We start from the raw sequence: 27,310 nt of genomic DNA on the forward strand, positions 1-27,310 counted from the left end.
ATGAAGACGGGACACTTTTATTTGAGCTGATATAAATATTTATTTCCTCTTTGTATATTCCATCTTTACATGCATGTCAGGCATCTCAGTAGCTGAAAAAGTTTCAGTGGGTTCAACTAAAGACCATTGTTTGTTTTGAAAATTGAAGGTCATATCAGAGTTAGCGTCCCCACAATGACTGTCTAACAGAACAGACAGTTGTTAGAGCAGGCACATTTTTTAGGGCTTCGCTTTGCCTTAATGCAACATCGATAGACTGACGACACTGCCACAGTTTTGACTAGAAGATTCAAAGGTACAAGATCTAGAGGAACCTGAAGGAATTACAGAAAATTCTGCACAGAAACTACTGGCTACTGTTGGCAGGTTTCCTGAGAAACAGCAGCGAGCGACGCGCTCTAGAATCAAACTATATCACGCCACTGTTAGTGATTTAGTGCAGAGGTTACCGCACATAGATCAAAAAACCCTGGCCTGTACACCATAGCAACTATGTACAGTGTATTACATTGTAAATCAGGTATTTTTTGTCTGGGTTAGATGAAAAAAGAAAAGAAAAAAAAAGTGTCCCATTAATGAGCAAGAAATGCACACTGACTTTGTTCTTTATTACACAGCTTCAAATCATGCATAGTAGGACCATTCTGATTACACAGAGGCTACATAATATCATTTAGGGTTAATTTTGTGTGCACAATTATAAAAAAAATAGTAAAATCACCATTGGTATTTTAAAAATACAGTCACAGACAAAATTTGGTAGAAGAAAACATAAAATATGCTAACTGTATAATTTACGTTGCTCCTCAAGGGGCGTCATCTTCCACGTCCATTCTAAATATGACTAGTGTTTGCAGGCAAGATATGTTCAAATAAGTAATTCTATAAACAAATTTCTTTTCCATTGCACAGTATTCACAATATACTACAGAAGACGTCATAACAGAACTCAGCAATGACCTGATATTAAATGAGTCTTGAGCTGGTATCAAGAACAGATCATATTCAAGCTTTTTGAGAGCACAGAGGATGCCCAGTCCCTTTTGTGTGTTTATAGCAGACATTACTATCAAACAGGTCCAGAAGACTTAAGGAAAGAGACACGAACTGTGCATGATTATATAGGATGGGTGCAACTCTTAGTCAGAAATCCCATGCAATGTTTTACACATCTGCCATTAACTGAAAGGTACTACAGTGCAGCATCCTGGTCCGAAGGGGCTGGTCTTTAGAAAGTATGCTTGTGTATGTGTGAATCAAGTTGACAAAGCAAATTATTTCTGACGGTGTTGCAATGCATTCTGTTTCAGCTCACGGATAGAGGCTGCCATCTTGCATTTGACAGCACAAAAAAACTGCCCTCAAATGTCCGTACGAACCACGATGCGAGAGCAATTGACCTTCGTGACCTTGCTTAAATGGATCGGATGAGGAAAGCACAGCATTGTGAATTCATGCATGTTTGTGCGTGAAGTGATTTGTCCTCTGAGTTCTCGCGTTAGTTGTAACTCCTCTGCAGGTGAAGATGAAAGGTGGAGTCATCGAACAGTGGATTTTTCACTTCCATTTCCCCAGTCTGGAAAGAAAAAGAAATGTTCAAACACCACGTCACTACACGAGACCTCATACCGTAGCACTGCGGGTGACGTGTAATATTGATTTAATATAATATTGAAAATTTATTACACTTGCAGGAGGCGTGATTTATGACAGCGTTAGGGAAGATCTCTCTCAAACACGAACACAAAGACATAAGCCGCTTTTCACCGTCAGGCCAAACCATTCTCTTTGCTTAATTGTTCCATTCCGTGCCAATCCGGCCCAGCTGGTACGGATGTGGTTTTATTTTCCACTGTGGGGCTAACGGCTGCTCTTGTAATACAAATGCATCAGTCGTTGCCATGGTAATGCAAGAGTTTACAGACAATATGAGATGATCAGATTTCTTTTCATTTTATTATTAATTTGTGTTTACTCAAATAGAGTGCTTAGACAGCTACAGAGAAATTGGTAGCCAGAAGACAAGTGGCCAATCCTGAGTTGCAATGTCACTACCAGCACTGTTCAGCACAGTTAACCAACCATTCTGAGAATTCCAGGCCAAGAATGGTTTGTAATCGTGCCGTGCCGTACAAGACTCAAATGGAAATACAAATGGAACCGTCCCTTACTGTTCTTCGGCCCGACAGTGGAAAAGGGGCTATAGATGCAATCTGTCACACATTTAGAATAATGAAGTATTGCTCTTACTGGGGCAAGTCCAGGGCACTCATACACAGTGAAGTCTCCGTCTTCATTTTCCTCATCCGAAGTGGCTCCCGACTCAGGAATCTTGGAATCATTCCGTTGTCTGCATGAAGATAACATGACATAGAACAAAAACACAAAAACAAAAACAAACAAAATATTATTACTATTTAAAATAACCATTTCTATTTTAAAAATATTTTAAAATGTAATTTATTCCTGTTAAATGGCAAATCTGAAATTTAAGCAGCCATTACTCCAGTCTTCAGTGTCACATGATCCTTCAGAAATCATTCTAATATGCTGATTTGGTGCTCAAGAAATATTTCATTATCATAAAGCTGCCCTTCTTAATATTTTTGTGGAAATCGTGATACTTTTTTTTTCAGGATTCTTTGGTTAAACAGAATTAGATTTTTTCTAACATTATGTCTTTACTGTCACTTTTCACCAATAATGTGTCTTTGCTGAATAAAAGTATTAATCTCATTCAAAATAAATAAATAAATAAATAAATAAAATAAAATACTGCCCCCAAACTGAATGGAAGAGTGTCTCTAATATTCCATAAAGACACGCAGGCAGGTTAAGTATTGCTGGGAAATGTTGTATCCTTGAAAGGCAGTTAATGAGAGTCAGGAATTTATTAAAGCTATTTGCTGACTACTTACTTGAGTGACATCATTTGCTGCTTCTGAAGCTGAAAGTGGTACATCTGGGCACTCTGAGCAAGTGTTTTATCTCCAGTCTAATAATAGAATAATAGAAGAGTGTGTAAACATACAAACAATAAGACAGATGCCAGGATTTCACTTTGTGTTTGTATGTGTATATATGCTAACCATTCCACCATCATAGGAATTTGGACCTATCAACCCAAAAGCAGGATAATCAACCTTCTGGGCAAGACGATTGCCTCTCTGCATCCTGAAAAGAAAGAGGACACAGCGTCAGTATCATTCATGTTTACTTGTTCATCCAAAAAGGTTTTGAAAGATCTTTAAAGGTCCCGTTCTTCGTGATCCCATGTTTCAAACTTTAGTTAGTGTGTAATGTTGTTGTTAGAGTATAAATAAAATCTGTAAAATTTTAAAGCTCAAAGTTCAATGCCAAGTGAGATATTTTATTTAACAGAAGTCGCCTACATCGAACGGCCAGTTTGGGCTACATCCCTCTACTTCCTTCTTTAATGACGTCACTAAAACAGTTTTTTGACTAACCTCCGCCCACAGGAATACACAAGAGTTGCGTTTGTAGAGTGTGTTTGTCGCCATGTCGTCGAAACGCTGTTATTTTCATCCCGCAGTCCAATCACCGGGTCTGATTCCGGCTCAAATTGATAGGGTAAAATTAAAGACATGTTTACAATAACACTGAGCGCGTGTATCTCCACGTTATGGTAAGAGGCGTGACCTTTCCGGGCAAGATGCGCTAAACTGCTGTCGAATCACAACACAGGAACCGCTGGCACAATCAGAACTCGTTACGTATTTCTGAAGGAGGGACTTCATAGAACAAGGAAGTCATCAGCGTGTTTTTATGACAGTGGAAACAGCGGTATACAGATAATTAAATTATGTGAAAAATACTGTGTTTTTTTACACGCGAAACATGAACACATGTTATATTGCACACTATAAACACAATCAAAGCTTAAAAAAACCACGAAAAACGGGACCTTTAAAGATCCCATAATATCTAAGTCAGGGTTTTATGGCAATTAGTCCTTGTGTTTTTTTGAAGATCTACACAACATCTGCACAATCATTCAAAAGCTTGAGGTCATTTTGTGTTGTTAAATGAAGAGGCTTATCACCAAGGCTGTAATTACTTGATTAAAAATACTGTAAAACAGTAATATTGTAAAATTTAATTACAATTTAAAATAACTGTATTCTATTTTATTATATTTTAAAATGCAATTTATTCTTGTGATGGCAAAGCTGAATTTTCCTTTTTTCCAGTCCTCAGTGTCACATGATCCTTCAGAAATCATTTTAATATGCTGATTTAGGGTTAGGGTTAGGGTTAGAAAATCATTTTAATACGCTGATTTAGTGCTCATTAAACACGTCTTCTTATTATCAGTTGAAAACAGTTGACCTGCTAATTTTGTGGAAACTATAAAACTTTTTTTTCAGGAATCTTTGGTGAATGGAAAGAACAGCATTTATTAGGAATAGAAATCTTTATTAACATTGTAAATGCCTCTACTGTAATTTTTGATCAATTTATTGCATCGTTGCTGAATAAAAGAAACAATTTCTTAAAAAAACAACCAAACTTTTGAACGGTAGTATATATGCTAATGTACTCAAAAAAGTTGTACAATCTTTATCTTCCAGGTTAAGTTCATTACTGAGAAAGTACAAAATACACGTCAGACTGGGATATAAATCATGTGAATTCTCACCTGACCCAACACACTCCAGTCAAGACCATGGCCACTGAGCCCACCATGAGAAACACACCCAAAAATACTAAGGGAGAAAAAACAAAGTGGAAAAAGTTATAGAAGAACTGCAGTCCACGGACTATTATATATTTATAAACACCAACAAACAATATATAACGCACTGATGAAGGAGTGGTCCTCAGAGGGATATGGGATGATAAAGGGAGCGCTGTGCACTGCAGAGATAAATGGAGTGTGTGAGGCTGGGCTGGTGGTAGAAGAGGCAGTGGTCAGAGCACTTGTCAGAGGCTGTTCCGATGTAGCAGTGGTAGGAGATGCTTCTGCTCTGTGCTGACTGCTCGGCCAGGAATGATCTTCAGGGACTTTGGGAGCAGCCAGAGAGGGGGCTGAAGAACACAAGGAAAATAACTGTCAAGTCTGAATGGAAAATACTGAATTTACATGGTTCAAGAAAGTATGGAAGCCTGTTTTTTCTATTTTTCCCATACAAAAGTGATCACAGCTGTCAAGCTCCAAAATAGAGAAGAATAAAGACCATACATGTAGATATGTATATAAATGTTGTCCTTTAAAGCCATACACTAGCTTTTTGTGAGGAACAGAGCAAAAATTAAGCCTTTTAATAGTGGGATTCACATGTCTTACCTGAGTGCTTCATCTGTGATTCTCTGTGTTTGCTGATGATGGAGGAGAGAATGTCTATCTCTTCATCTAGCTCTGGGAGAAGGTTGACCTTAGCTGCTTGGGCAAGAAAAGTGAAAGAGAAATAACAGAGTTACAAAGGGAGAGAGAGATAATCATTTAAAATTTGAAGTACTTACACTAGCTTTAAAAAGCTTGGGTCTGTAATTTTCTAATGTTTTAAAAAAAATGTTTTGCTCACTGAGGCGGTATTTATATGATCAGACACACACATACAAAAACTGTGAAAAATGTAATAATATTTTGAAATATTATTACAATTTAAAATAACTCTTTTCTGTTTTAAAATATTTTAAAATGTAATTTATTTCTGTGATGGCAAAACTCAATTTTCAGCATCATTACTCCAGTATTCAGTGATCCTTCAGAAAACATTCTGATATGTTGATGTACTGCTATCAATGTTTTTTTGGATGAACAAAACATAACAAATACAAATGTAACATTACAAATGTCTTTACTGTCACTTTCACTTTAATGCAACCTTGCTGAATAAAAGTATTAATTTCTTTAAAAAATGACAGACCTCAAACTTTTGAATGAATATGGAACAGTGTCCATATAGCCTACTACAGAGTTATGTTAGAGTTAAAGCTGTTGCTCTGAGCTAGAAAACCGTAACAGATCAGTTACAGAACTATCAGAACTATCTAAAGTGGCAAACTCTGATAAGGTAAGTTTAATAATAATGCACCAAGGAATATGACATCTTGGCATAGTTTGTATTGCCTCGGGTAAAATGTGTATGCCGTACTCCTAGCACACATATTTATGAGCATTTAAAATGATTCATCGTGACACGCGCCAAAAAAGTGTTTATGAGTTTGTGTAATACTGTGAGCTGAGTGTGTATATGTCTGAGTGTGTGTGCGTGTATACTGCAGTGTGTGTAGGCGGATTTGGTCAGTCGGTCTGTTCTGTGGTGCTGCTATGCGTATGTGGGCAGTGGGGTGTACAAGCAGGCAGTGAGGGGGAGGGGCCTCCACAGATTCATGAATGAAATATGTCGCCACGGCAACCACTTGAAAAGTGCCGAGAGCAAAAACTTCAGAGAGAGAGAGAGAGAGCGGGTGACGTGTGTATGTGTTTGTGTATGTGAGAGAAAAAGATGCTTAAACCATTGAGCCACGAAAATTCTATTTTTACCAGAGTGAGATAAATTTACTTAATAGTGTCAGATTATTTATTTTCCACTCCAAATAATGTTGGAAAACAGCTTTTGTTTGATGTGGACCACATTAAGAGATACATCTTTGTCTAGTGACCTTGAAAATTCATTAATAGGCCTATACAGACGAGATAATCTGCTTTTCAATTAGAATGTTCCAAAAAGTGTATACTTGCATAATTAAATGCATTATTAAGCACACAATTAAACATAAATTAAAAATGAAATCAGACATTTTCTTTTTACAGAAAAGCCTCTAAACTGAACTTGATGTTCTATGTACATAGTGAATCATAGTATAAAATGCAACATAGGTAAAAAACTATGTGCAATAAAAGCTCATAGTAAATTAAAAGAGATTGGATCTCATGTACTAACAACCACGTGTACTCCTGTACGGTTGTATTTTTATGTAAACCTGTGTGTGGACGTATTCACACAGGAATCATGATTCATCAATAATTGCATATTTATGAGAATCCTAACGGGTTTTATTCACTAATAATTGCGTAAAAGTTTTTTCTAACTTAAGTGAAAAGGTTTTCATGTCAAATTTCTACCATCCCTCATTGTCATGTTGATGAATCCAGACTATTCTGTGAAGGAGCACTAACCCACAGTTAGTAATTTGCATATTGCATGCCCTAGTCATCACCATATAAGAGCTTTCCGCACAACCTCTCTTGCACAGCCATTCGTCACTCACTTCCTGAGATTAAACGTGGCAAAATCTTTGAGTAAAGTCAAGTGTGTCAATCTCAAAGCCAGCTGAAACACATTAACACATTTTAAATGGGCCTTTACTGCACCTATCCCACATCAAGATACAACCCTTACAGAACAAAAATATATGGGAATAATATACTGCAAAATATAATGTGATATATATTACGTAATACATTTCCATATAAGGAAAACTATTGCTTATATTTTTCAATATACTGCAATATATGCATTGACCGTGTATGGCTATATTGATACATATAAAATATTTAGACATGAAGAAAAAATAGCATTACATGTGATATTCATAAAGTTTTATCCTTTATTGTGTACATATATTGCACATACATGTTCCCATATAAATGTGAATGTATTGTACACATTCAAAGAATGAGTTACAGCATACTTCTAGTTAACAGCATGCTTTGTTTCTGTATGTTAAGAAGAGTAAATGTTCAAATTAGATGTTATTTCATGTGTTTTTTCTCAATATCAATATAGGGGGAGATCTGTTAGTGTTTAATGTTGTATTATTTTGGAATTTAAATGGTTTTCTTGTATGTCTGAGTTTTTGGGGTTACCATTGTGCTGAAAAGTAGAGCCTGTGATTAGGCTGATGATTGGCTGAGCACCATCAAGACTATATATTACTTTATTTAAAAAGTATTGGCTCTGCACTCTTCAGCACAGTGATAGTCTCTTTGCTAAATACTTTAGTACCAGCAGAATACCCCAAAATTTTGAACGGTAGTGTATATTGTTACAAAAGATTTTTATTTTAAATAAATGCTGTTCTTTAAATTTTTATTCATCAAAGAATCCTGAAAAAAGTATCACAGGTTATAAAAAATATTAAGCAGCACAACTGCTTCCAACATTGATAAATGAGTATCAAATTAGCATGTTAGAATGATTTCTGAAGGATCATGTGACACTGAAGATTATGCTGAAAATTCAGCTTTGCATCACAGAAATAAATTATATTTTTATGTATATCAAAATAGAAAACCATTATTTTAAATTTTAGTTATGTTTCACAATATTACTGTTTTTTCTGTATTTTTGATCAAATGTGCACGTTATGGACTGGGGGACTGCACAGTGCATGCAGGGGGTGTGGCCTCAATGGCCCTGCAGTAAGTAGAGTGCTGTGTGAATGTGATGAATCTGACAACAATGTGGAATGTGCAGGGTAAAAATTTTACTAAAATTGCTTTAAATATGGTTGTTTTAACCAAAATTATGCTGCAAGATGTTTTTTTCAACTACATTTAAGTACCCTGTTATAGGCTAACCTGCAATTCCCTGTTTATTCCAATTAATTCCCATATATTCCCGTTAATTCCCATGGAAAGTTTCCAGCTTTGAAAATTCCCGGAATTTTGCAACCCTACTGTTAACTAGCTTGAAAATATGAAACATTTATAATGTGAATAATTAATAAATATATTACATTATATATTTCTCTCTATATATGTGTTTATACTGCATGAGTAAATATATCTGCAATATATTACACAAGCAATACCATATCTTATCACATCTATATATTATGAAGTGTATTACTGAATATAAAATGATATACATTAGAATGTATTAGTAAATATATTGACATATTTTTAAATATTTGAAAAGCAGCAATTCCTTATGTATTATTCAATATATATTTTAACATATACCGTTAAATCATTTAATATATTGATCATTCATATATAGGGAAATATATTTTCTTAGCGTAAGGGAATAGACATAATTTTTGTTATTCTAAAATAAGAATAATTACTTGATCAATTTCTAATAAATAATAACATTATATAAAACATTACATCTACGTATATAAATAAAAAAATTCAGTTTTTACCAATTGTTTCTAAGACCTCAAGGAATTTTGCAAACCTGTACATGTGGTTTGAGTCAGTTTTAAGTTTTATTAAAAATATTTATAATTAAGATGCAACCTTATTGATTAATAATCAAGTAATGCGAAACCATGCACACACAGGTTTTTAAATAATCAAAATGTCTGTGCATAAACAGTTAGTAAATGAGACGCCAAAGACTTTGGCAAAAGCCAGAGAGCAACAACACAATAGTAGGAAGTTTCAGATGCCCGAGATTAAACCATATCTCCTATCACCACTTTAACACACAAAAGTGCAACTTTATTTCACTTTATACTTTATATCAACTTTATATCAGTCTAACAAAAACAGTATTTAAATACAATACAAAAATGAGTAGCTGTGTCTGTCATGAGGAAAAAAGTCTGTGTGAAAAATATGCGATGCCTCTAAGGTCTTCTAAATAAACTGTAAAAAAGAGAGTTAAAAGAGGGGGAAGAAAATGGTGCTGTTCATGCTCCTGCCTGTTGAATGGTATCGATTAGGTGTTGACAACCATACTGCCCTACTACGGCAGCACTGGAAAATTACTAATCGATAATCCTCAAGGCTGAAGTCAAAATGAACAATTTTTTTTTTGGTTACAAACTGGAAGCTGAAAACGAAAATAAAACACTTGAGGATATTTACATCTAATGGCTGCTTGTTGGTATGGTTAAAGCTAAGTGGGTTTACACCAGCATTTGTCAATCCCTACCACTGCAGTGTAGAAAGAGACCGCCTGAATTATTTCATTAGCCCCCCTCCCTCCAACTGCATCTGCAGCAATGTGTGGGTGGAAGAGGGGGAGAGGGAAGCCAGACTGGAAGGTTGCAAGGAGTGAGAGGTCTTCCACTGCAGTTTAATACATATGCCAAAAGCTAATGATGGGAAAGCCTAAAATGTTTCCTTACAAAAGCTACATATCAGATCAACACTGCAGCAGTCTTGAAAACAGCTTGCAGTCATTTTTCAAAGATATTTGCCAACACAAACTGTGAACCCTGTGCAGTAATACTGTGTACAATGACGAAAGACCAAGGCATAAGTCTCACCTTCTAAAAAAACGTCATTGCGTAATTGCATTAGAAGCTCCACTTATACATGCTTTATTAACACTATCATGTCAGATTTTTTTGCTGATTTGAAATATTATCTAAATGTGAGTTTGGCAAGCAGTTTTTCATATTTCTGTATTTCACCAATCATAAAAGTTGATCGTGCATTCTGCCTGGAGCTGTTGAAAACATGGCTGCAAAGTGAATTGACTTTCCTTGAACGAGACTTTGGTACGACTGATGTTGACAGTACTCACCGGAGTGATTTCTTCTCCTGACCACACACTTCCCTCGTTTGTTCTCCACGAATGGGTCTAGGCATGGGCCACAGTGTGAAGAGCCAGGCTGGCAGAAATGCCGTCGCTCCCGGGCACAGTCCAGACTTCGAGGACAATGTCCCAAAACTAAGACAGAAAAGACAAAGTACCATGATTGACCCACTCCGCTTTCCGTTGAGGTTTTGATGACCTTGTTGGGGTTCATTAATTTTGTGACGGTTCCCTATCATAAATGATCAATATTTTTCCAATGATCACAGTAACCTAACTGCTGACATATAAAGTCTAATGAGACATTTAATTATATGACTTTGTAAGGGGCAGCGGGAATCTATGAATGCAAACAAATTGCTTTACCTAATCTTAAAATTATATAATAAAGATGCCATTGGATTAACAAAATTCTTTTGACTCTCTCAGTCATTATGTCTAATTTTGAGATGCCCCAAAGCAATCCAGCTGCAGCTTAAAGGGATAGTTCACCCATAAATGAAAATTTTGTCTTCACTTACTCACCCTCATGTTGTTCCAAACCTGTATGAGTCTCTCTCTTCTGTTGAATACAAAAGAAGATATTTTAAAGAATGTTAACCAGACATTTGACGGGAGCCATTCACTTCCATAGTATTTTTTTTTCCTGCTATGGAAGTCAATGGCAACCGTTGACTGTTTGATTACCAATATTCTTTAAACTATCTTTTGTGTTCAACAGAAACTCATACAGATTTGGAACAACATGAAGTCGAGTAAATGATGACAACATTTTCATGTTTGGGTGAACTAACCCTTTAAGTGTTCCTCAAATATGCTTCCACTGATACAAGAAGAACAAGTCAGGCTATTTGTCACACAGAATAATTGCATAAACAACTAACAGTAATCAGCCTGCTCATATAAGCATAGCGTTCTTTGAGCTAGTGTACTGTGTCTTGTTACTGTTATGAAGGAGAGCTTAGGAATGACAGTGTAGCAATAAACAGCAGCAGTGCTATGTGGGCACTGCAGCTGAGGGCAGAACTGGGGCAGCAGGTTAAAGTGCAGAGGAGATCCAACACCCACAAGTACCAAATTATGTCTGAGAACAACAAAGTAGTCCTGTGTCTCCCACTGATTGTCAGCAGGGATCCATGCTGAACAAATGTTCATTATAACACCACAAGTGTTAGTATCATTCTAACGAACAATGTTTGGTGGAGCTTGTAAAGGTACACACAATTCAGCTGTTCAACCTTTTGTTGGTATTCAGCAGGGAGATATGAATAATAAATAATAATTACTATTATATTTATCTTTCATCAAATATTAACTGCACATCTCTTTTATTTAATGTTTTTCATCTACATTTACCACAGTTCAGACAATGAATTCTAGAGCAGCGTTCAAAGCCATAAGGAACAATTCATACAGAAAAAAAAAAGAATGCTGTTTTATGCAAGAGACACTGCAAAAGGCACAAGCACAATGGTCAAAGATGTCCATCTAGTGCAGGGATGGGCAACTTCAGTCCTGGAGGGCCACTGCCCAGCAGAGTTTAGCTCCAACCCTAATCAAACACACCTGAACCAGCTAATCAAGGTCTTCAGAATTAGTAGAAAGCTATAGGCAAGTGAGTTTTTATCAGGGATGGAGATAAACTCTGCAGGACACTGGCCCTCCAGGACCGGAGTTGCCCATCCCTGATCTAGTGCATGTTTACAAAGAAAAACAATGAAAAATCAGCACAGTGGAATGCTACAACAAACATGTTCAATGTGACCAGCCCCCTAAAACAGGTCTTGCATGAAAGGAAAACTGGTCAAAAATATAAACAGATGCCGTAAAACTTTAACAGATGCAGCAATAAAAACGGACATTTTAAAACAACAGCATGTGTGCAGCATATTTTTCATATTTAATCATGTTGAATGTAAACATTGACGGATGGTGATATCTATGGATGTGTGATGAGATGCATGTAGATGCACGTAATGCTCATCGAACTCACTGAAGTCTGAGGGAAGCATAATGCCTTCAACTTTACAGTAAATGTAGTTGAAAGTTCCATTGACATTTGGATTTCCTAATTGTGCACTGACACAACACAATTCAAATATTAAAAAAACAAAAACAAATGAAACATTTCATTTTCCAGCAAAAATGCATGCTAATGGCAGTTTAAAAATGCTTTCGATTTTAAACATATTGCATGAATGCACTTTTGCTCTATTATTTACACAGCCAGTGAGAGACTAACACAATAAATAATCAAAAACAGATGAATTATTTAAAAATCATCTTGAGATTAGGCCATTATGTTCTGTTCTATGCACATCAATGTGAAGATACATATTTGAAACATATGTTTTAGGAGCCAATTTGAAAAACCTTTTTATTTCAGTGCACCACGAATTAAGACAAATTTGTAAATGCATAAATAGCATTTACAAGGCAAACAAATGGAAGACATATTTTTTGAATTTTGGCAATTGTCAGATGAATATGAACACTCTTTGAAATCATTAATAAATGATATGGGATGTTTTTTCTCTTCCCTTTTAAAAGCCAGTTATTTTGCTATCCTATTCCTAACTATGTATGATTATTTAGTGATTTGCATGTTATTATTTGCATTTAAGAACTAACTATATTACTTGTCAGAAGAATTGTTTTTAACTATCAAATAAATTATTGTACATAATATATTTTGTTGTATTGTATTGTATAAGTGTCTTTGATCATATTCCTGTTCTTACCATTTTATGAAAGCAATAAGCCGTTCATGCGTTACGGTGATTTTAACATGCCAAAGGGGGTTTTAGGCACTTCATTGCATGTTGTGCCTACAGGAACACTTCTTATGCATAGTAAAATCATCGTAATGAACAGCCTCAATTGGCTTATTGCTTTACTGAGTTCTACTTCTGAAAGCCTTAGCCACTGAAACCTTGGCTCCTGTTTCCATAACAACTGCTATAGCAACAGAGTAAGTGTGACATCATCAGGTGTGAGTCACTGCCAATGCAGTAGCTGAAAAGGGGGCGGGGATGAACTCTTCTGAACCAGAGCGAGTCAGGGGAGAGAATGAAGGAAACAAATCACAACAATTGAGAATATGACATAAAAATTGCATTATTTAAAAAATAATGAAGTGCAAGAGAGTACATGCTGTGCAATATCAAAGAACTGTGCATCATGCCTACATGTATTAATTGACAGTCTCATTAGTAGTCATCTTTATAATAAAAGCATCACTGACCACATAGTTTTCAGACTCATCTACAAATCTCTCACATTATTAAACGCCATTGATTTAAAATGCTCAAAACAACAGTCATCGCCTTGCAATTTGCTATTTACTGGAACAGCCCATTAAGTGCGTAAATGTGAAGAAGTGACTCATTAAACCTATAATGCATCAGCAGCGATGGTTTTTACCAGAATCCCTCATTGTCACTGTGCCGGAGGTGATGCAGAGATGGACATGAGGGTTTAACACTCTGAGGTCTGAAGGTATCGCCGGCGATACCACCGTGGTATTTTTCTTATCAGTGTGAAAGAGACTCAAAATACTCCGTCAATGTTGCACATACAATTAAGAGTTATACACCATTTTAATCTGTGGAATATCTTCTTTCATTTGTGTACACTCAGAGTAAAAACAAAATGTTGTGCTTTTTGTAAAATAAAGAAAACTAACATGATGCGTGATCTCTCGTCTCCCTCTGAACGAACTCCAATCTGATAGTTCTTAGAAAATGAACTGTAACTTAGTGAATACTAATGACAAAAAAATTACACTTATGTCTAAAAAAACGTTCAGATGTCAGGTTTTAAAACATATAAGTCAAATCGAATAAACAAACCTTCTGTGTTTATGTAATCTGTATGAAAAGAGAGCCATGTCAGAAGTCTGTGATTCAGCTCATTATCCGCTAATGCGGAGCTAGCGCTATTCAGACACAAATTCAGTCAATACATGCATACATCATCTCAATCGTGTATTTATTGTCTTGAAAAGTGTTTTGAATAGCCATATTTAGCGATCTCTTGCCTCTGTTAGTTCCTTGATTGTCACACGATTTGCCTCTTCTTTTACTGAGGCATTTGTGGACAAAAGAGGCAGAGCGCCCTCCGGCTCAAGTATGAATTAAAAAGACAGCATCCAGCACTCATAATGATGACAATACATATAGAATAATACATATTACTCCTCTGTATAGAAAATTGATATAAACATATGAGAATCCATCAATATTTCTCCAAATGTGTATGCTTTTAAGCATATTAAGAAATTATGGTCAATATAAGATTTTAAGAGTCAAAATGTGAGCTTGAGTCATAGATCTTTTTAATGATGTATAGTTTATCAACTGCACATCAACATTTAGGCTCTATAATATAACAAATATAGTAGCCTATATGAAATGCCCTAGAGGTAGGAATGTTCAGACGCTTTGCATCACAGAAATACATTATATTTTAAAGTATATTAAAATAGAAATCCATTATTTGGTTAGAGACTTGAGACTTCTTTTAAAAACATTATAATGGCAATGTGTTCAATTTTCAGGTCTAGCAAAGAAGCATCTTCTCTTACAAAGCTATGAAATCAAAGATTTTTTGGCAAAGAGGGCAAGAAAGAATTACAGTGAGAGTGACGGGTACTTTATTTTCAGTACTGGGCTTGCAGATCATGTGGGTAGGGCACTTTTTACTGTTTGTGTGGATGACCATGTCTGTCACCAACGAAGACCATTTTTGACCCAGGAAAAACCCTGAATATGTAATATTTTCTGTCCGCTAGAGGTCGCTGGAGGCCTATTCCAAACAAAGGCGTAATTTGATGACGCCAAGTTTGAGCACGGAAGCTTGGGACATGTGGTCTTCACTTCAACGGCTGGTGGAAAAGAATTGGGATAGGACTCAGGAAGAAATCATGTTCATCGATGTGATTATTAACGTTACTGTAGTATGAAGCAGAGCAGGACCGAGTGTTTTGGGAGCTGAACGAGGCCGCTGGAGCGGTTTCGCAACACACGCCGTGAGCAGCAAAACTTTTATTATGCCACAGTCGCCTGTGCCGCTTCCGCTATTCCGGTCATGAGTATGAGGTAACGCAGCTCTGTTTATCATATTAGATACATTTGAGTGTGTTGAAAATGATGTTATAACGTTACTCTGTGTGTTCGCTCGGCAGCTGCTGTGAGACACTTGTTGCATACTGTAGTAAGCTAGATCGATTTTAGAATATCATATTAAATGCTAGATGGCAATTAATATTAAAAGAAGAAATGAGAAAATGCTGTATTACTGTTACTAAAAATAAAGCTGCGTCTGATTATGCTATGTTAGCTACTTCACAAAATAGTTTTTTTCTCTGAGGCATGGTAAAGCATGGTACTCGCAAAAAATCAAGAAAATTAGATTTAAACAATAAGATTAAACATGTTGAGTTATATAACAATATTTAGTTTTCTGCCTATAAATATATCAAAACAGTTGTTCCCTTGTCTATTAAAACGTAAATATTAAAGCGTCTTTGGTGTTTCCATGGTTTCTACAAAATAAAACCGGAAACCGAGGGTAACGCGGGAATGACGCAATTGACAAGCGACTCCTCACACGTCCCGGAGCCTTGGTTAAAATTGCAATTTTCTCACGATTTACAAATAGTTGCAAACATTTGGGATATTGTAAGTACTCAAGTGAACAAAATATATAACACTGGCCTAGTGGTGTTTGGATATTTTACTGCAAAATTCTTACATATTGCACCTTTAACAGAGGAACATTAGTTTTTTTTTTTATTTGAAAGTCTCTCAATCACACAGACACATTTATGTACACTGCTGCACAAACACATTTTACTGCTCTTTATCGCTCTTGAACACAACAATCCATTTTTCTAAAAATCTCTGCCTATCAATTTAGCATGATAAGAAATCATCACTTCCTCTCATGAGATGAAGATGACTATCATACATGCATCTGCATGTGACCACCTCAATCGAACCATGTGACTGAAGGATACAAGGTCCAAACTCACACTGTTTAGACACTGGTGCGGTGCCAGTTGTACCTCAAGATAGTTCAACTTTTTCCATTCTGTTGAGCTCCATCCAGCTGTTTTTGAATACAAAAACACATCCTTTAAACCAGACTAATTATAAGATTAGCTGATTAGTCATTGAGACTACCAGCTGACTAGCTGATAATTAAGATATGTAGATTTGCACACACTAAGTCCAGATAAAGCCGGGTGCACCACTGTGCAATATATAATAGTCCTTTACGATTGTTGCTTGTCAGACTGTATGAACCTGATCCTCATGTCACACTGTAGGATCTCAGCTGTCATTTATGTCAGATTGTACGACAGTCAAGTTAAAAATGTTAAAAAGGCACACGCACATGAAAACTTTTACACCATCAACCCATACACGTTCTGTGAATGTGGGCTGCATTACACGCTGGACTGAAATGGTGGCTGACAAAGAAATCTCTAGATCACGGCTTGTCTTGAAAAATGAAGTCAATTTGATGTTTGCCGTAGAAGTCACCTTGCAGGACTGTGCAGCAAATCATCTGACAGAATTTCGTCTGAGGTAGAATTTGATCCCAACGTTCATTAATCGGCTGTCGGTGAACATGTCAAACTAGTGATCAAAGACTACAGATTTTAGCCTAGGATTATAGCAGTCTTTTAGGATTCACAAAATTTGTCTCAGACGACCAACTCGTGGCCAAAATTACACAGTGTGCACCTGCCTTAAGAAGTTCTATTGCAGTTTTGTAAGACTTTGTAATTAGAAGTGAAGGGAAATAGATCCACAGTAATCTGTGTTACAAAGCAAATCTAATACCTACATCCAAGCACACACACACACACACACACACAGATCACTGCTATGGAGCACCACTATCAACTCTCACTCCATCCTGCCAACAAAGGCCAAAGAGGCTCCACTGAGGGTGGAAAGTGTCGGCGTCTGGCCACGGTTCAGACATGCCTCAAGGTGACCCAGTCATGCTGGTCTTGCTGTGCAGAGTAAAGATGAAACTCATCCAGGACAGACTGAAACAGACCTCAAAATATCTGACAGAAGGACAATATAAGGCAGAGCTTTTTGTGGAGCATTGATTTTAACACCACACGTATATTTTTATAATATCGCATCACAATATCCCAATCCTTAAATGCTTCATATAGGTTTAACACATCTACATTTCTTTTATATTGCAACTATTTTTCCAATGAACTTCAGAACTGGCATTCTTGTGAATTATCATTCGCCTAGCAACACCATTCTGTGAACGCAACAGAAAAAGGAATGATGTTGTTATTCATGCCAGACTCCCTGTAATTCTCAACTTCTCAATGCTTTTGAAAAACATGGCAAACTATGTTGAAGTAGTGTGGACTGCATGCTGTCACTCAAAAGAACTTTGTGTTATATGACATGACAGGCTGACTGAGGAGGGTTCAGAGTGGAGAATAGAGCTGCAGGGTTTTCTTGTTCTTTAGAGGTATTGAATTCTCTCATTGTGAAATGCCCAAAAAAACAAATTTTTGAAATGTTAAAAATAAACGACAGCGAGTCAATAACCAGACTCATTTAAAGCTGACTCATAAGAACACTGGGCAAAATAAATTATTACATCCTGTCACTTCTCATCATACATTTATATTCCCTGTTTCCACTTGATGTTTTATGTTAATGTTAATCCTTTCTCCTGTAAATTGTTAAAGAATTTAAATCACATATACTGTAGATTACAATGAGTAATTGACAGCACCCTTTTTCTTTCTTGTTTGTTTTTTTTGTCATCTTTTTGTTTCTTTTATTGTATTGTTGTATGAAAAAATAAAAACCTCGAAAAACGTTGATTGAATAACACAAATTAAAGATGAAGTGCGTAATTTCTGTTCCACAATAGCAGCCCCAAACAGAATTGCAAAAATAATTACTGATTCAAATACATTTAAAACACTTTTCATGCCAACTGCTATAAATAGATAAAACTGTTGCAATTAACATTATTACCGACCAAATCTAAACACAATAAAATAGTACATTTAGTGAGACTGGAGTCTAGAAATAGTATTCTTTCATCAGCTGCTGTCATGATGAACTGTGAATAACATAAAAAATGAAAATAGAATCTTCCTTTTTTAGCCACCTCACATTCGTACATCACCGTCTGCTTCCTGACCTCAGATTGGTGCTCACGTATGAATACATTTGTCTTATTCAGGGCAGAAGTTAGGTGGCCAGTCTTGTCTCTAAATTAGTAATGAGAAGAAATCCATTGTGTCACTTAGAGGGGAAATGTAATTATCCAATTATTCAATGATGTTCAGTAAAACATGGCATTTGTATCATTGTATGTACAGTATTACTGACTCAATAAGAGAACACCAATATTAAAGAAAAGAGTGAATTTTTGAGCGATGCAAAACAACTATCTCTCTCTGTCCTAAGCTTAACATAGAATATGTCACTTTAGGATAATAATGTATCAATAATAATGCGGAGAGACTGCTGGGCCACCGTAGCTCACACCAGGAGACAGTGTATTCTCAGGTGAGCATGACCTTATACGACACATGTGCAGCACTTCAGCAACTCTACGGACACGGTATTGATCATTCAAAAAGGAACCAGACAGATTTCACACATGCACTGCACTGTCTCAGATCATTTCTAAGGTGTCGGGTAGTGTCATGTCACTGAGAACATCTAACTTAAGGACAGATAGAAAGATGTTTTAATCCTGACAATTTAACAATGCAATAGAACTAATGTAACATACACACAGGTAATGAATTTTATTATATTATTTTATTACACTATGTTTGGATTCATCAATCGAAATGATTTCATTCAGATTGGAAAAAAAAGTGTCCATGTAAACGTGGCTACTGACTGAAACATACACAGGAATACAAGAGGCTAATGAGAAACAGGTGTGTGTGATGAGTAACCATGGAGACTAACAAGGGTAACTATATGGAAACTAACAAGACAGCCAAGGAAACAGGAACTAATATCCAGACAGATGTCTGTTTTGACCATTTCCTTCAATTAACTATTGTAGCCTATAGAGGATATGCACATGACGTCACTGTTGGTAGGAGTGACTATGGTTACGCCCACTGAGTGGCATGAATGCCACGAAAAACACACAAAACACATTCACAACGGGAAAGAGTTATGCAACTAACTAACTGCAGAAATGAGTACTCCCTAGATTTAATTCAACAAATGTATAATATTCTAGCACTTAGTATGCCCTCCATAATTTTGAATATACTGCTCTGACCCTTCTTGGCACGGAGTGTAAAAGTTCATGACAAATTGTCACATCTGTCCTGTTTAACTCCTGGATGATGAGCTCCTTAAATGCCCTGATTTTTAATGGGGAGTGTTGCTCAACTCGTCTCTACAAAATTCCCCACAGGCGCTCAAGAGTGTTAAGACTGAGTGCAATACATGTCCACAGAAGGTGTTTCACTTTGGAGAATGCATATCCTCATTGTCATGTTGAAAAAATGCCCAACAATGCAGGGAATGAGGAAAGGGTAACATCTTCTGTTTCAAGTTTGTGCTTTCGCACGTAAGTTTCAAATATTCTGGCTGACCCCCCAGCGTGAGTTTTTTAAGGCGACCGTTATTTAGAACGTATCACTTTATGGTTTCCATGGTGACGCGTCATTGCTTGTTACGTGACACACCGCAGCGCTGTATGACTGATGATCTGCTTTCATTTAATTTTTCCTTTTTTATTCAAAATATTCACAAATTTGTTAACTATAGCATGAAATATCTAATATTCCGATTGCCAAATATGTGCAAGTGAATGTGTTTTGCTGTTTAAACACCTTTATAAAGATCGCGTTAGTTGAGCCATATGAGCGATGGGCGCCGCCATGTTAGTTTGCGCCGCGCAGAGAATCGGATCTGTTGGATTTACAACCCGTGAATTTATCCACTTCTCCCGAAATACATGAAAGTAAGTGTGCCGGTGAACTGGGGAAGAATAGAGTAAGCTTTTAAGTTACTTTCACAATGTGTATCTGATATGAATTAAACGTGTTGTCAAGTTATAATGGAAAGGGTTGTTATTTCCGCTTCTATAGACATCATTGTGTATTTTACAAACTCTAAATATATTGTTTTGTTAGTACTCATGTGTATTTAAATGTCTGAAACCTGAAATGAACATTATTTGGTTGAAAACACTGCATATATGTGATATATTAAAAGCGCTGCGCGCGTCCGTCTCTGGTTTAGCGCCAGTTAAAGCGCGCACGTACATTTGAATTTGGCAGTTGATCACGTAATGCACTGAACGTTCTAATCACACCGGTGTGATCGTACGCTCCTGGGGCCAGCCAAGACTGATCACACCAGTGTTAACACGTACGTGTTAAAGGGTTAAATTACAAAGTGGTGTGGGAATTCATGACAGCATTGATAAAGCACAACTCCCTCACACCTTCAGCACTCATACATGCCTATATAAGAGCTTTACTACCACTGAACTTTACTGTGGGAACCAGGCACTTCTCACTGTACTCCTCCTCTAGCAACACCAGAACATTTTGGATGCTGTTAGATCCAAAATTATTGATTTGGTCTCATGAGACCAGAGTATTGAGTCCCAGAATCTATATATTGTAAATATGGGCTTTGGAAATGGCTAACTGACTTTATTGTGCTTTGGCTACAGTAGGTAGTTCCAGTGAGAACAACAACCATGCATGTCATTTCTGCAGGCTGCATCTTACTCTGTGAGATAAACAGTCACTCTTTTCATAGCTTTTGCTATCTCTGAGACACTTGCTTGGTATTTCTCCTGCTCTTTGTCTAGCAAAAAATCCCTGATTATTTCAGGGGCCTTGTCACAAGTCCATTGTTTTTGAATTTCTGTGTTACTTTTGCTATATTTTCACACTTAAAACAAAGATTTGGTAATCCTCTTGTACCGCTGTCCTCTTTTGTGCTAAGAAATAAGTCTCTCTCCCAAGTGAATCCACTGTTGTCAGCATTAAGTCTGAGAATGATTCAGTGGGCTATATAACACTTTTAATTGTCAAGAAATTACTTCTCTTTAAATGTTTTGGTTCAACATACTTACCAGTTGACCAAACATTGCCTTAAACTTACACCAGAAAATTTTTATTTTGTTTAATTTAGTAACTTTTAGGAGGGTGTACTAATTTTTGCTACACAACATTTTATCACCTTGATAAGAAAATTTTGTTTTCCTGAATAATTTTGACATGCTTCTTTGGTAATTGATTAAGCAGACTTGCTGGAACATTACATCTCTAAAGAACCCCAACATGTCTTCTAAATAATTGAGTAATTGCTGACTTTCAGAAGTTTCAGAGGGGGTGTACTCATTTATGCTGTGCATTGTTTGTTTGGTTTGGTGGAACAGATCTGCTACTCTGCTGCTGTTATTGCTGCTGCTGCAGAGCAAGTAAGGGACTTGCTACTGCCAATACATACATGTATAGCATACATGAATTACCCATAGCAGATCTATACAGGTGGAGCTTGGGAAGGTGGAGTGTTGCTGAAAGCACGCTGCAACTGCTATAGCAAATGCTGACCAAGTATTTGAAGGTTAAGCAGCGAGCTCATTGGCTACTGAAACAGCAGGAAGCAATCAGCTGTGCCCTATTGATTATAATGTGATTGTAAGGAGATTGAGTTAAGGACCTATCAGCCTGCGCCATGTAGAGTATCATGACAGAACTATGTATTTGTGACCTACAGAACAGACTCTGTTGAATCTACATTCAAAAATATTATCTCTTATTTTTATTTATTTACTTTATTTCTTTATTTTTTGGAATTTTGCATTTTTCTACAACCAGCTGTGTGAGCTGCTATTAACCCATATTTGGCAAACAAGATGTATTTATTAAATACTTAAACGTGTCGCAATTTTGCTGCATTGAGTCTCTGAGGGTAAAAAGAGAGAAAAAACACCCCCGAAAAAGACAGAAGGCAGAGCGCAAAGAAATTAAGGAGCGCAAGAGAGGAGAGAACAGAGAATAATAGCTTTGTGAAAGACAGCAGCGTAAGACGAGAGACAGCTTGAGAATATTCATGATTTCTACGGTGCAACTCTTGAGTGGCAGCTGTAACCTTTGTGTTTCAATAACACATCTCTCTATTGTGCCCCTTTATTACATCAAAAGAATGCAGCAGAACTGAAACAATGGAGTGTGACAGAACAACTGAATTATACCAGACATCTCTTCTGTTGTTAAAAAATACACAAAGATTATAGAGCATGCAAGAAAGACACTGAACTTGACGACAGATCTTTTCACTCTCAAAGTTATGTGTTGCAAATTTTAGGTTTAGGCATCTGCTTTAAAGTGAGATTAAAATGACAGAACAATCTGAAGTCTCGCATGCAAGCACATGAGGATTACAGTCAACCCGACGGGCTGCTTAAAACATCTCACCCTTTTTCACGGCAGCTTAGGTCTGACGTGACTGCATGAAGTCTCAAACTCATACACACATACACACAAACGATTCATCATACAAAATCACAACAGGAACTCAAACACAAGAAGCAGTTAGAGAGATAGTGATAGAGAAAGAGAGAGGGGCAAGCTGGAAATGAGAAAGATTGCCTATACTCTCAAAGCATTAAATCAGAGTATCTTGCACAGGGGGCAACATCAGTAGAAAGCACCAGAAAGACAGAATCAGACAGACATAACTAAATTTGATGTCTAGACAGAGGCTTTAAATAAAGTGCTTAAACATAGTGCTTAAATAGAGGCCTTGTGCCACGTGTCCATTCTAAAATGCATTTCATACACTGCAAAATTGTGTGATAGACATATGTAGTATTAAAATGAACCTTTATAAATTAAAAGCCCACTGAAGTGTCTTGGAACACGCAGCATTATTCAATGTGTTGACATAATTTCAATTGAAACAGGAAGACAGGGCAGGACATATTGAACAGCTCCTTTTTTAAAATAGCCAATAGTGTTTTGTTTATTTCACAGCTCGACCAGAGCCTTAGAGCTCAGTAAAGCTTTAGTTTCCTTCTAATCTCTAACAGTTTCTCCTCATAATCTCCTCTATATCGCTTTAAAATACAACATTCTGTGCAGAATTCAAATGGGTCTGATACATTTTGTACATATCATCCGCTCTGTGCTATCATGTCTCTGGACCGGAGCAGTAACGAGAAAACCAACTTCATTCGTGTCAATGGAAAGCATATTTACACTGTCTTAATTGTTCCCTATCCTCTATATCAGCGGTTCCCAAACTGGGGTACATGAGGTGACAGAAGGGGTACACGAACAAAATGCAGAATGTTGCCGTTTTTAACAGGCACAATGCCGTAAATACATGACTACATGAATACATAAATAAATCCAATCAAAATACCACATCTTTTGCGGTCAAATCTGACAGCGTCCATTTCCGCATAAGCAGCATGCATATGGGCGCATATAGGTTGCGTGCAGAGTCTGCTGCCTGAGCAAATCGCGCTACATTACTGCCATTCTCGACAATGTACCTATAGATTTAGCACTTGAACAAATAGCCTGGCAAAAAAGGTGCATAGAGATCAATCCAGAAATCCAAATATTCACATGATTGTGGTATTGATTTTATACAACAGTTCAACAAATAAAAGGGTAATATTAAGTAATGTTCTTCACAGTATTGTCAATATTTGCTCTATTTTGCAACAAAATAATACAGCAACAACACACAGTGGTGTTTCGTGAATGAATCTGCGGCTTTGAACGAATTGTTCGTGATTCAATGATTAATTCATAAATATGATGAGAAGCTGAAGTCCGCAGTGATGTCATGAAAATCCATGATCCATTTTAAAATGGAAAAAACACAAAATACGAAAAATACAAAAATCCATGATCCATTTTAGCGGAACTGAGAGACTGTAAGTTTTGAATTGTCATATCTCCTAAATTTTGTCATTGTTTTGGAACACACCAGCTTTTATTCATAACCTTAAGGTTAACATATTCATACTAAAAACTAAAAAAAAAAAATATTTCAGGGGAACTTTAAGCATAACAATAATAATTGAAAATAATAATAATAATTTAGTGAGGTTTATGCAAGAAAAAAAGAAAAGAAAAACTATGCCAGTGGGGTAGGAAAAATTAATGTAATGCATTTTCTACAATAGGTCTATCTTATGCAATTCTGCTTCTCAAGTAAATTTATCTTGTTTTAAAAAGGTTTAGTTTAAATATTTATACTGTGAAAAACATACAGATAAACACACAGTGATTCAGATATTCTTTGGCCTAGCCCTTAAAATGCTAATCCAGAACTTGCAGACACTTATATATATATATATATATATATAAAATCTCAAGCTTTTGGATTTTCTTTTCATCCCTCTCTCTTGCAATAGCCACAACACCTACCTCTTCTCTCTGCATCCAAATAATCTATAATATATCTCTATGGTTGCATAACTGCCTCTATACAAGTTCTCTGAAAGAAGAACCATTTGAAGTGCTCATTTTTGAAGGTTACTTAAATTGTCTTCATTCTCATTAGATGGTCAATTATCGACTTCACAGCTCTTCTACAGTGTGAGCAAAGCCCTGGCAACCTCCAAAAGCCTTCATAAAATGTCTTTGATTCTGGGTAAATATCATCCACCAAGGTCACAATCACTTTATGCAGCTTAAGTTCTCTTCTTTAATAGTTTTTTTTTTTTTTTTTGACAGTTTCCTGGTGATATGTTGACTAAGCGTAAACTACTGCAGCAGTGATGACATACTGTAGGATAGTAGACGCACTGATGTTATGGCCGATGACAGGCTAGTATTAAAATTCTGTACTATTTTGTCTAAATAATTAAAAACAAATCACTAAAAAGTAAAACCAATCATTTTATATGCTACAAGTGAATTTAGGCATCACAACATTGTAATGTAAAGGCACAGTAGGAAAAATGTATTCATTTTGCTAGAGATTACATAATGTTATTAAATGATTAGTTTTGATACTAAATGTAAGAGAAAATGAGCATGCACAGGCAGTGTCCAATGTCAGGCAGAATAAATTCCCAATCATTCAATAAAGAAAGATTATTAAAAAAGTATATAATGTATTACTAATAGTAATATGTTAATACTGAATGATTATCTTATACCATGGCAGTATGGCACTCCAGTGTTCGGCAAAGAATACCACTGTATTAGTCCAAATCAATATAGTAATAAAATGGTACTCTTTTGTTGGTGTTTTCTGCTGTAGAAAATCTACAAGCAGTAAATATGTACAGTTTTTCCTTGAGTGTCCAGACTGCCTTTGGTCCAATGTAGGTGGGGGACTCTAGTGGCTGTCATGTTCTACATTCTTATTGTTCTTATTTATAGCCCAGACCCGAGTGGCAGAAGAGGTGTCTTCAGTTCTCATTCCTAACTGCTGATTGCCTGTTTCCATTGCACAACAACGAAGGGTTACAGAATAGCCCCTGGGGTGTGCGTCAATGAACAGTATGATGTTATCGGGACATTAACGCACGATCTTAAGTGCAGAGTGGGAAACAAAAGACCTGTCTCAAACTCAGAGGAATGACTGTCACATAGGTATGACATTAAAACTATGTAAATGTACAATGAGTGGGCCAATTTCCCAAAATGGACACATGTGGATGACATGGGGGTCCATATCTCTTCCACTTGTGTCAGAGAGCAGATTTGTTGTTGTTCTTTCTTCCTGCAACACAACATTTATTACATCTCATATTGAGTTTTGATTCCTCCCCTGCAGTGCACGTGTACAGAGAAAGCAAAACACAAAACCTCTCTATGTGGCTGCACAAGCTGTTTTGGGCTATATGAATGCTCAGAGACAGTTTACTTAACCCAAGACACCGGTCTGGCATCACGATGCACATCAGTGCCACGAATTAAACGTCTTACCTGCCATTGCAGAGCTGACGGCGACTGTTATGATGAGGAAAGCCTCGGTGAGTAGCGAGGCCCACGGTCGGCTCAGTGATCGCATCCTTACGAACAGTACAACGGCCCGGGGGATCCGGGGTTTATCATTCCCCCGTCCCACAGTTGTGGAAAACCTGTGCCTGTATTTTCTGTGCAATGACACTCAAATACGTAGTCGGCAAGATCTATTTACGGTGCGCGGATCATTCAGGGCTGCGCGTCCACCACTGATGCTGATGCTGGTACCTGTGCGCTGCGTGAAATGAGATCTCTGAGTGGGGAAAATACCCGAGCTTGTGCGCGAGTCAGGCTACGCAGAACAGTGTCGTCATCACGTCTGGATATGTTTTCGGTCCCATCTAAAATAATATTATAGTATTATCATTTTAACTGGCGCATGTTGGGGATAATAACATTGTTGGAGGATAATGCCAAGGCGAGAGTTTACGTTGACTGGTGTCAAATAATTAAGGTGAAAAATGTATGTTACCGCAATCTCAGGTTAACACATATGTCAAGCTGTTAATTTATAATAATATATATATATATATATATATATATATAAACAAAAATGTATTTAAAAATTTATATTTTTAAGCACACACGCATATATATATATATATATATATATATATATATATATATATATATATATATATATATCGTTTAAATATATTTATATATATTTAATATTTACAAATATATTTATATATAGTGTAATATATTTGGTTGGCATAAATCGGTAGCCTATTTTTAAACAAAAATGTAAGTGAACGAATAGTTAAATTCCTCCCTTTTGAATGTGATTGCTTTCCTGTCTTCAAATACTGACTACAACGCACGCCCCCTTCACCGAACCTGTGAATTT

At 36.5% G+C, this 27,310-nt stretch overlaps 1 protein-coding gene across 1 annotated transcript; it reads right to left on the reverse strand.

Moving 5' to 3' along the window:
• Positions 1–20: 20 nt before the first annotated feature.
• On the reverse strand, positions 21–26,755 carry npdc1b (neural proliferation, differentiation and control, 1b). The gene is made up of 9 exons (XM_048187313.1): positions 26,422–26,755; positions 10,452–10,598; positions 5,309–5,401; positions 4,825–5,049; positions 4,661–4,727; positions 3,090–3,174; positions 2,919–2,995; positions 2,251–2,350; positions 21–1,576 (listed from the first exon to the last, which is right to left on the reverse strand). The coding sequence occupies exons 1-9, from the start codon at positions 26,504–26,506 to the stop codon at positions 1,499–1,501; spliced, it is 957 nt and encodes a 318-aa protein (XP_048043270.1). The 5' UTR covers positions 26,507–26,755; the 3' UTR covers positions 21–1,498.
• Between the last annotated feature and the right edge of the window lie 555 nt (positions 26,756–27,310).

Source organism: Megalobrama amblycephala, linkage group LG4, assembly GCF_018812025.1.
Source record: "Megalobrama amblycephala isolate DHTTF-2021 linkage group LG4, ASM1881202v1, whole genome shotgun sequence".
In the NCBI taxonomy this organism is placed as follows: Eukaryota; Metazoa; Chordata; class Actinopteri; order Cypriniformes; family Xenocyprididae; genus Megalobrama; species Megalobrama amblycephala.